The sequence below is a fragment of the Ctenopharyngodon idella genome, chromosome 5 (genome assembly GCF_019924925.1).
Source record: "Ctenopharyngodon idella isolate HZGC_01 chromosome 5, HZGC01, whole genome shotgun sequence".
NCBI classification, from domain to species: domain Eukaryota; kingdom Metazoa; phylum Chordata; class Actinopteri; order Cypriniformes; family Xenocyprididae; genus Ctenopharyngodon; species Ctenopharyngodon idella.
In genome coordinates, this window is record NC_067224.1 from 6,121,281 (window position 1) to 6,132,974 (window position 11,694).

The 11,694-nt window shown below is 35.7% G+C and overlaps 1 protein-coding gene across 1 annotated transcript; it reads left to right on the forward strand.

The window, feature by feature from the left end:
• Positions 1-873: 873 nt before the first annotated feature.
• On the forward strand, positions 874-8,769 carry ncf1 (neutrophil cytosolic factor 1). The gene is made up of 11 exons (XM_051895457.1): positions 874-1,064; positions 1,269-1,349; positions 2,201-2,276; positions 2,821-2,986; positions 3,957-4,018; positions 4,112-4,234; positions 4,419-4,526; positions 4,633-4,750; positions 4,869-4,982; positions 5,105-5,271; positions 8,339-8,769. Exons 1-11 carry the CDS (start codon positions 993-995, stop codon positions 8,482-8,484), a joined length of 1,233 nt encoding a protein of 410 aa, XP_051751417.1. The 5' UTR covers positions 874-992; the 3' UTR covers positions 8,485-8,769.
• The last annotated feature ends 2,925 nt before the right edge of the window (positions 8,770-11,694 follow it).

Genomic DNA, 11,694 nt, shown 5'->3' on the forward strand with positions numbered 1-11,694 from the left:
GGGCGATTTCAAAACAACGCTTCATGAAGCTTCGAAGCTTTACGAATCTTTTGTTTCGAATCAGTGGTTCGGAGCACCAAAGTCACGTGATTTCAGTAAACGAGGCTTCGTCACGTCATAAGTGTTTCGAAATTTCAGTAGTTCACGTGACTTTGGCAGTTTGATACGTGCTCTAAACCACTGACTCGAAACAAAAGATTCATAAAGCTTCAAAGCTTTTATCAGAAATATCTTAATTTGTGTTCCGAAGATGAACGAAAGTCTTACGGGTGTGGAACGACATGAGGGTGAATAACTAATGACAGAATTTTCATTTATGGGTGAACTAACCCTTTAATCAGCTAACTCCCCTGACTGCTTTTTCGGACAAAACGGGCCAATTAGTTACTTTGTTTAGGGAAAATAATGTATGTATTGTAAATATTGAAAATATTGTAATGCATTACTTTTAAAAGTAACTTTCCCCAACACCGAGTACAACTCTAACACAATCAATTTATCTCTAACACTACTTACTTTATTGTTGGATTGATTGTAATTTATTATTTTCCAGTTTTCCACACTGTCCTATAGCCTCTGTCAAGAAAGACCAGTGCAGTAATTCAATTAGAAATTAAAGCTATTTAGTCATAAAAAAAAACTGTAAAATTAATATATGGGGCTCCATCCTTGAACATTTTTGTAAAATATATATTAGATTATATTATATTATATTATACAAAATGCACTGTGAATATATTATTTTATCATTTAAAATGTGTTAATTTTCACACATAAAGTTAAATGCACATTACTGTACAATATTAAACACAAAAGTAATTGTGGAATTTCTGTATTTCCTCATCAGGGTTTGATGGCCAGCAGTGCAATAGGAAGTGTTTGGTGCGGGTCGCCCCTCCCACGGTCATAGTCTATAACAATAAAAACACCTAGTTATCAGAACAGCGCAGCACAGTCTCTTAGATCTCGTGGTTAGACCTCTGTTCTGCAGGATGGCTGAATCTTACGTGCGACACGTGGAACTCTTAGGCTTTGAGAAAAGATTCTTTCCCAGCCAGCACTATGTAAGTAAACTACCCCAAAATCAGCTTTTCACATATGATTTTTTTTAAATTTGATATTTCACACTTTATTGTGAAATATCAAGACAAGTGCATAGACACTGTATGCTATACATAATAAACAAGTAAAATTCTTTGATTGTTTACAGTTGTCATAGAGTATGTTTGATCTATAAGGCAAAATAAATCTTTTTTTTTCTTCTAAAGGTGTACATGCTCCTGGTTAAATGGAGTGATCAGTCTGAAAAGCTGGTGTACAGACGCTATCCAGAAATCCACACATTTCATGTACGTCTCTCTTTCAGTTTTCTACAATTGAAAGTTTGAGTGTTACATTTCCCTTTTCCTAACTGATTTCTTTTTCATTGCTGCAAGCATTTCCTGTATTTCTAATCACGCTTTGTCACATTTGTATAAAAGTTTGGAAACACTTTACAATAGGCTCCCATTAGTGTATTAACTAACATTAACTAACAATGTACAATACATTTTAAACAGTATTATACAGTAAAAAAAAGTACAACTATTTTAAAACTTAAGTTCAGAATACTCAAAATTTTTGCAGACACCGATTACCTCAGAAAAATGTAAGTATAGCAACCCAAATTTTTTAAGTGAACAATAATTATAAGAAGAATAAACATTTTTAATTTTATTTAATGTTTAAGTCCACTGTACTTAAAACTATTGTTTACCATACGTAATGTTTCTCATTATTCAATTATTTTGATGCAGTGGTTGTAAAACCCGATAAGTTCAGAATTCTTAAAACATTTAAGTAAACAACTCAAAGATTATTTTAGTAGAACTTAAAATAAATTATTTTGTTCTACACACTAATTGTTTTGAGTTGCATCAATGTTTTAACAGACTTTAATTGCAGTGTACTCAGTCTTTATAAGTTAGTAGTACTGTTCGTGTTTACAGTGTGCATGTTGAAATTAACATTAACTAAGATTAATAAATGCTTTATAAGTATTTTTCATTGTTAGTTCATGTTAACTAATGCAGTTAACTAATGGAGCCTGATTGTAAAGTTTAACCAAAATTATTTTCTGCAATCAATCTGCAAAAAGTAGATAGTATATAAAAATGAATGCAAAAGCTTAATTTATTAAAAAAAAAAATTTCATTTACAGAAAACGTTGAAGGAAATGTTCCCTATTGAGGCAGGAGACATTGACGCAAAGGACAGAATTATTCCCACATTACCAGGTACATGACTTTACAGTCACTTTTGACAGTAAATATCTTTCAGAAAGAAAAAAAAAATGTTGTATCATAAATGATTTACCAAGTTAACAGCAGCTACAGACTTACCGGCCAGAAATAAATGTGTCTTCATGGTGTGATACTTTCATTTTTCAGAAAATACAGAAATAAGTTTTAAGGTGTCAGATTTCCTCAGAAGAGGAAACACCTGCTTCATATCAAGCATATCAGATCCATTTAGATTTCATGAAAAGTGCCTAACTCGTAATGTTAAAACCTTTTATATTTGCATATCATACAATGATATGCCTTCTTGTTTTGGTTTTTTGAGTTTGAGTTTGAGTTTCAGTTCTGCAAATGATTTTTTATGGGGGATATTGTGGCTGAAGCTGATAAGCTGTACTTTCCTTGGACTTTCCAGCTTGGCAGACAAGATACAGATATTGTAACAAAAAAGTCAAAAGAGTTTGTGCAACAAGGTCACACCACAGAGTTGCCTGGTTTAAGAGAAATTTCATCTGACAATCTGTAATTAAATCTCTCTCAGCTCCTAAATGGCTCGACAATCAGAAAACGACAGAGACGAGGCAGGTGACCCTTGCTGAATACTTTCGTTCCCTTCTCAACCTGCCGCCGAAGATCTCTCGCTGTCAGCTTGTACATGACTTCTTGAAAATGCGGCCTGAAGATGAAACTCCACCAGCACCACACCCGTAAGTCTGTCTGGTTGCAGCTGTGGTCACACCATGTTCTAATGCTTTAAGCCATAGTGGTTATATGGGCAATCCTCAAATATTGCTCATCTCACGGGAAATCCTAACATTTTACAAAGTGGAGATTTCGAATGAATTTATGATGTGAATCATACAAAAATGGGTAGCTAACACTTTAGTTCAGGGTCCAATTCTCACTGTTAACCATTAAAAATGACAGAGACCATCTTTGGAAAAACTTATTTGAAGTGTAATTTTATTGTTTAATTTGTCTTATAGGTTTATGACCTATACTGGGACCAGCCACCTGGGGGCGATCGAAACGTTTTGCCTTCGTTTTTCAGGACTTGCGCGGCACACTTGCTAACTAGTTGCTTGCTAGCATGCGTATTACTAGGATATTAGCTGTTTATTAGTACTTATAAAGCACATTTTAATGCCTTATTCTGCATGACCATATTCTACAGTATATCCCTTAATCTTACACAATACCTAAACTTAACAACTACCTTATTAATAAGGTCATTAGGAGTTTATTGAGGCAAAAGTCATAGTTAATAGTTAGTTAATAGTGAGAATTGGACCCTAAACTAAAGTGTGACCCAAAAATATACAATTGTTAGAAAAAAACATACCCGTCACTAGGGCGTAAGCAGATCGTACAAGAATGTATGAATGACATTGTACGAATTCATTTAAATTAGACACCAATTTGCCAAAACGTAAAATAGTTATGAATTGCCATGAGATTGTGCTGTCCCCTATGGAAGCTTGTTTCCGCCATTATAGGCCTAAATAACAAAATAAAAAGGTAATTGTGACTTTTTATCTCACAATTCTGACCTTTTATCTCGCAATTGCGAATACTTGTACTGTAGGCTTTGTACTATGAATTAAAAAAGCCAACTGCAAAACTTGAAACTTTTACTTTAAGAATGCAGTATTTACAGAAAAATGTTTCTTTCTATAGATACAAAAGAAATGAGACCTTCATTATGTCCACAAACAGAGCAAGGAGCAACACCACATCAGGTAAGATCAACTTGTTTTTGATGATATAATTTAATTGCAAAATACCTTATGCCATTTCCCGGCAGGTTTTTATAACTGTTGTTCTTTGTACAGAAATCACAGGGCCTATTATGCTCGAGAGCTACAGAGTGATCGCAGACTACAGCAAGAGCTCAAAGTATGAGCTCACACTAAAGATGGGAGACATGGTGGACATTGTGGAGAAAAGCCCCAATGGTGAGGGGAAAAATATAAAAGTTAAAATACAAGAATTACAAAATATTTCATTGCATCAAACAACTTCTCCATTGCATGACCACTGAAATGCACACCTACTCATAATATCCACTTATAGCTCTCTTTCCACGTAACAGTAAAGGGTAAAGGTTATCTGATGTGCGATCTGATCTGATGTTTACAGGCTGGTGGTTTTGTCAGTGTGACTCCAGGAGAGGCTGGGTTCCAGCTTCATACTTAGAGCCACTGGATGGAGCAGATGAATCTGAGGAACCAGAGCCTAATTATGCAGGTCAGTGTGTATTGCCATAATGCCACTGATATGAGTCCCAAAACACTATTTTGGGAGTGATTCATTGTGCTGTTTGGGTTGTGCTGATGATATTTACCCACAACAGGAGAGCTCTATAAAACCATTAGAGGGTATAAAGCTGCCGAAGAGGATGAGCTGACTCTCGAGGCAGGAGAGATGATTGAAGTCATCCATAAACTTCTAGACGGGTGGTGGGTGGTCAGGTATGAGTCAACTAACTTTAACTTCATGGTGTGTTGAAACAATCGAAATGCTTGCAGTTATTTGATGATTCATAATTGAATCAGATTCCCAAATAACTGAAAAAAATGTCTTATGCAGGAAAGGAGAAGATACAGGCTACTACCCGTCCATGTTCCTGTGCAGGACGGGAGAGAAGAAAGAGGTGGATGCTGAGAAGGATGTGGTCAGAAGAGCAACACCACCACCCAGAAGGTACAGCAATAACGAAACACACCACATATTATGATAACAATAACTGAACATTTTGGCTGATCATAATTCACAAAGTATCAAAAACTGTAATACAAAAATTGTTTTTTCATTTGGGCCAACAGATCTACCATACGCAATGCCCAGAGCATCCATCCTAATGGACGTCAGCGAATCAGTCAGGACTCCTACCGGAGACAGAGCCGACGGTTCTTACAGCAGCGAGGAAGAGTAAACTCCCATTCCAGGATTGTGACACGATCTCCACTGCAGGAGAGGAAGACGAATGGAGGTGTGTATTCTCCATAAAAAACATGTTTAGTCCATATATATATATATATATATATATACACACACACACACATATATACACAGTGCACAGCATAAATGAGTACACCCCCTCTGAACAAATACAAAATATGTATTTTCTTTATGATCACTAATACAATTCATGGAAAGATGGCAAAACTAAAATGTATTAAACATATACATAATAAAAACTGAGAAATATATAATAATATAATATTCTAGCACTTAGTTTGCCCTCCATAATTTTGAATATACAGCTCTGACCCTTCTTGGCATGGAGTGTACAAGTTCATGACAAATTGTCACATCTGTCCTGTTTAACCCCTGGATGATGAGCTCCTTAAATGCCCTGATCTTTAATGGGGAGTGTTGCTCAACTCGTCTCTACAGAATCCCCCACAGGCGCTCAAGTGTGTTAAGATTGAGTGCAATACATGTCCACAGAAGGTTTTTCACCTTGGGAGAATGCATATCCTCATTGTCATGTTGAAAAAATTCCCAACAATGCAGGGAATGAGGAAAGGGTAACATCTTCTGTTTCAAGTTTGTTTATTAAATTACACAGTGGTGTGGGAATTCATGACAGCATTGATAAAGCACAACTCCCTCACACCTTCAGCACTCAGCGCTTTACTACTACTGAACTTTACTGTGGGAACCAGGCACTTCTCACTGTACTCCTCCTCTAGCAACACCATAACATATTTTGGATGCTGTTAGATCCAAAATGATTGATTTGGTCTCATGAGACCAGAATATTGATTCCCAGAATCTATATTTTGTAAATATGGGCTTTGGAAATGGCTAACTGACTTTATTGTGCTTTGGCTACAGTAGGTAGTTCCAGTGAGAACAACAACTATGCATGTCATTTCTGCAGGCTGCATCTTACTCTGTGAGATAAACAGTCACTCTTTTCATAGCTTTTGCTGGCTCTGAGACACTCGCTTGGTATTTCTCCTGCCCTTTGTCTAGCAAAAGACATCACTAAATGAAAGCTTAAAATGAAGGCCTGATTATTTCAGGGGCCTTGTCACAAGTCCACTGTTTTTGAATTTCTGTGTTACTTTTGCTATATTTTCACACTTAAAACAATGATTTGGTAATCCTCTTGTACCACTGTCATCTTTTGTGCTAAGAAATAAGTCTCCCGACAGTTCTCTCCCAAGTGCTTCCATTGTTGTCAGCATTAAGTCTGAGAATGATTCAGTGGGCTATATAGCACTTTTAATTGAAAAGAAATTACTTCTCTTTAAATGTTTTAGTTCAACATACTTACTTGTTGATCAAACATTGCCTTAAACTTACACCAGAAAATTTCGTTTTATTTAATAACTTTTATGAGGGTGTACTCATTTTTGCTACACAAGATTTTATCACCTTGATAAGAAAATCTTATTTTCCTGAATAATTTTGACATGCTTCTTTGGTAACTGATTAAGCAGACTTGCTGGAACATTATATCTCTAAAGAACCCTAACATGTCTTCTAAGTAATTGAGTAATTGCTGACTTTCAGTTTCAGAGGGGGTGTACTCATTTATGTTGTGCACTGTAACATGTAAAAAATGAAATATAAAAATTAAAAAATAAAAATAAAATAATTATTTCCTTTATATTATTTTTTATATAAATATTATATATAATATAATATTATATATAATATAAAATAAAATAAAATATATTTGCATAAATATATAATAGATGAATAAATAGATCTTGAAATAGTTACATTAAACGAGACCATTACAAATACATAATGTCTTTCACTTTTTATTGTTAAGTAATTACATTTATTTGGTAATAATTCATTTGTTAACATTAGTTAACTATGTTAGTTAACACAAACTAACAATAAATAATACTTCTACAGCATTTTTTAATCCTAATTAATGTTAATCTCATCATTTACTAATACATTTTTTAAGATCAAAAGTTGTATCTGTTAACATAAGTTAATGTACTGTGAACTTTTTTATTCACTAATATTATCAAAGGTTAATTAATGCTGTAAAAATATATTGCTCGTTAGTTCATGTTACTTAACGCATTACCTAATGTTAAAGGCACAAGCTGTAAGATTTTTAGATTAAAATATCAAAATGGTATATATTTTGTTAACTTGTGTACTATCATTATCCCAAACATTTCCGACAATGTTTAAATCCAGAGAAATCAGCAATTTAAACTAATTATTGTTATATAATTCAATACGGCTAGGCTTATTGTTTGAATCATTTGTTTTTTTTTAATTACCACGAGTACCATGTTTTTACCATGCCTCAGAGACAACACTATTTTGTCAAGTGGCTAACATGCATAATCAGAGAGAGCTTTTTCCATCATACAATATCTGTTTAAATGTCATTTAGCAACAAAAGTCATCCAGTTTTTATTAATATGACATTCTAATATCGATCTAGATTACTGCAAAGTGCAACAAGTCTCATAAACCATATGGTATAAACCAGCCACTGAGTGAACGCACAGAGTAATGTTATAACAACTTTCAACACACTCAACTGTATTTAGTATGATTGTTTTAACCTGCGTTACCCTACATACGCAACGAAAAGAGCGGAAGCGGCCGACTGCAGCAAAAGCTTAAGCAGCTCTCGGCCTGCACTGCTTCATACCACAGTAACATTAATAAAACTTTAATACATTAGCTCATCCATGAACATGATTTCTGCCCGAGTCTGTCGGACTGATTTCCATCGACTGTGGAGGTGAAGACGTCAACTCCCATGATTCCACGCTCATTCATGGCATCATCAAGCTACACCTTTGTTTTAAATTAGTGACTTCTAGTGGCGAAAATGACATATTGTGCCTTTAACAAATCAGGCCTTATTGTAGACCTAATTGTCCTTATTTATTTATTCAATTATGCCCATTATTTCCTCACATAGTAACTGACTGTTCACGTTATGCTTCTTTTATGTGGCTGTAACATTAATGCATGTGTTACAGAATATGTAGCTCTGGTTGACAAATCTCAGACCTGACAGGATTTTTTTTTAATGCTGTATTATGTTTGTGTTTATGTAGAGAACATTGCAAAATCAGACTCTCCTCTAGCAGAAGATCTGGATAAAAGTATTCCAGTCATTCCTCCTCGGCCCAGTCCTCAGCTCATTCTGGAGCGCTGCACTGAGAACACATGCAAGAGAGTCAGCATGCATGAGATCGACTGAAAGGATTCAACAGCCCACATTAAAACTTGAAAGACTTGAAAATGTGTTAGAAATGTTCACAGGCATTCAGATATGCCTATAATCAAATGCTCTGTTCATTCCTGCCTTGTCCAGAACCTGTTATAAGCTATGTGTGTTAGACATTTTATATGTATAATGATGTTTCTGTCTAGCCTCAATATGCCAACCAGCTATACTTCAGTATGCATTTTTAATGACTGTGTTTAACCCTATTTTCAATGTTTTTATAAACAGTGATAAATAAATATTAATTTGCAAATGAAATGCGTGGTGATATGAAGTCAAGAATTTTCTTGGTGCCGTGATATGGTCAGATGGTATATCGTAGGACTGTCATAAAGGATTGCATGATTAACATATTCATGTATTAAATAACTCAGAATCAGGTAATCCAAACAACAAGCAAACTCCACAAAACAATACCGGACCATGAGGAACTGAAAACAGGAAGCATTTATACACAAGATATAACAAACTAAAAGACTAACAGGTGTGAAAAAACCGCATTTCCGTATTCTCCAAAAAGTTTACGCTGTATGTCCTACGCCTTCCCTATTCTACTTACGGAACGAACGCAGCGCAGTTACATTTTTTTCGTAAGTTGAATAGGGAAGGCGTAGGACATACAGCGTAAACTTTTTGGAGAATACGGAAATGCGGTTTTGGCGGACTTAGAAGGCGAACATTTGTTTATATAAAGCATATACATTTACATTTTTTTTTCGAAAATGACCGATCGTTTCGCTAGATAAGACCCTTATTCTTCGTCTGGTATCGTTTAAAGCCATTTGAAGCTGCACTGAAACTTTTGGACCTTGAACCGTTTGGTGTCTATTGAAGTCCACTATATGGAGAAAAATCCTGGAATGTTTTCATCAAAAACCTTAATTTCTTTTCGACTGAAGAAAGAAAGACATGGACATCTTGGATGACATGGGGGTGAATAAATTATCAGCAAAAGTTTATTTAAAAGTGGACTAATCCTTTAAGGAGTTGTCATGCTTTTCACGTTAGAATACTGATCCAAACAATTATTAATTCCTTGGATTTGGTAATACACTAATCATGGTCTTTACTTCAGAATTAATTATACATTATGCATTACTGTCATTAATTATGAACCTGTATAGCCTAGTAGTTCTTCTGGGAGGTATGAAAAAAAGTAGGCTATTTATGATTAGCTAATAGTGAACTACTACATTCAACTGAGCTCTACTTACTAATTCGTTAATCAGATATTCTTGTATTTTCTAGAATGTTACTCATTTGTTCCTGTGTAGTTATTCATTAAAGGGTTAGTTCACCCAAAAATGAAAATTCTGTCATTTATTACTCACGCTCATGCCGTTCCAGACCCGTAAGACCTTCGTTAATCTTCGGAACGCAAATTGAGATATTTTTGATATTGATTTGATATTTTTGTTTAAATCCGATGGCTCAGTGAGGCCTACATAGGGAGCAATGACATTTCCTCTCTCAAGATCCATAAAGGTACTAAAAACCTATTTAAATCACTTCATGTGAGTACAATGGATCAATATTAATATTATAAAGCGATGAGAATATTTTTGGTGCGCCAAAAAAAAAAAAAAAAAAAAAAAAAACGAATTATTTAGTGATGGCCGATTTAAAAACACTGCTTCAGGAAGCTTCGGAGCGTAATGAATCAGTGTGTCGAATCCGCAGTTCGGAGCGCCAAAGTCACATGATTTCAGCAATTTGGCGGTTTGACACGCGATCTGAATCATGATTCGACACGTTGATTCATAACGCTCCGAACCTTCCTGAAGCAGTGTTTTGAAATCGGCCATCACTAAATAAGTCGTTATTTTGTTTTTTTGGCGCACCAAAAATATTCTCGTCGCTTTATAATATTAATATTGAGCCACTGTACTCACGTGAACTGATTTAAATATGTTTTTAGTACCTTTATGGATCTTGAGAGAGGAAATGTCATTGCTCCCTATGTAGGCCTCACGGAGCCATCGGATTTAAACAAAAATATCTTAATTTGTGTTCCGAAGATCAACGAAGGTCTTACGGGTGTAAAACGGCACGAGGGTGAGTAATTAATGACAGAATTTTCATTTTTGGGTGAACTAACCCTTTAATGACGGAAAAGTAGGCCTATTTCTAGGGTGCTTTCACACCTGCCTCATTTAGCTCGGTTGAATCGTACTAGAGTTCGTTTTCCCCTTTGGTGCGGTTCGTTTGGACAGGTGTGAAAGCAGCAATCACACTCGGGTGCGCACCAAAAGCGGACCAAACGAGCGTACCGAGACCTCCTTGAAGACATGGTCTCGGTACACTTTCAAACGAACTCTGGAGCGGTTCGCTTGAGATGTGAAAGCAATCCGACCCAGTTAACGGGCCAACGAACCAAATGATATCATAATTCATAACGGGAAATGTGATATAAAAAGCGGTAGTGTCTGATTCTGTGAGTGAGCACATTATTTACCATAGTTGAAAACCATCGAGCGCCTCTTCATCTTAAATGTTGTGTAATTGCACTTCTCCGTGCGAGAATGCTGTCCTGACGAAGCCTTTTCCCCCGCCCTGTTTCATTATAACATTCATATATGGTCTCGACACACTGACACAGCCTAATAGACAACACTGGGACATCCAGAGAGAGCGCGTGCGTTTGTATTTGCCGCAGCATTAATATGAATGTAGAATATAATTTTACAGCGGGAATGACGCTACATTCGTGTCTCGACATTTACAAATACAGACACAATAAGCTCATGGAGCGAACTTGTTCATCATTACGGATGACGCTGAGAAAACTCTGACCAATAAGAGGACAGTTGTACTCGCATGTGACTTCCATAAACGCATTTTGGTACGCTTTGAAATGTACCTGTGCGAAAGCGAACCGAACCAAGAAGAAAATGCAACATTGTAACAAATTTAGTCCCTGTTTCGGAACAAAACAAACGATCCATAGGTGTGAAAACACATTTTATTGCATTCCTGTACTTTTTATTAGTGCTCATACTACAAAATACTTCAAAGAATGCCATGGCAATGTACTGTACTTTTGCGAAACGTTTCTTTGTGTATAGTGTCGAAAAAAGAAAGTTACTCGAATATAATTGAAAACACGGGAAACATCTGTCACCTACAGGTTATTTCGACCATTACACATACACTACTAGCTTGCATGTACGCCGTGCGTCACAC

Coding starts and splice junctions, on each gene's coding strand:
- ncf1 (XM_051895457.1), top strand. CDS start 993: ATGGCTGAATCTTACGTGCGACACGTGGAACTCTTAGGCTTTGAGAAA. Junction 1,350..2,200: donor CAGAAATCCACACATTTCAT/GTACGTCTCTCT, acceptor TTTCATTTACAG/AAAACGTTGAAGGAAATGTT. Junction 4,751..4,868: donor GACGGGTGGTGGGTGGTCAG/GTATGAGTCAAC, acceptor TGTCTTATGCAG/GAAAGGAGAAGATACAGGCT.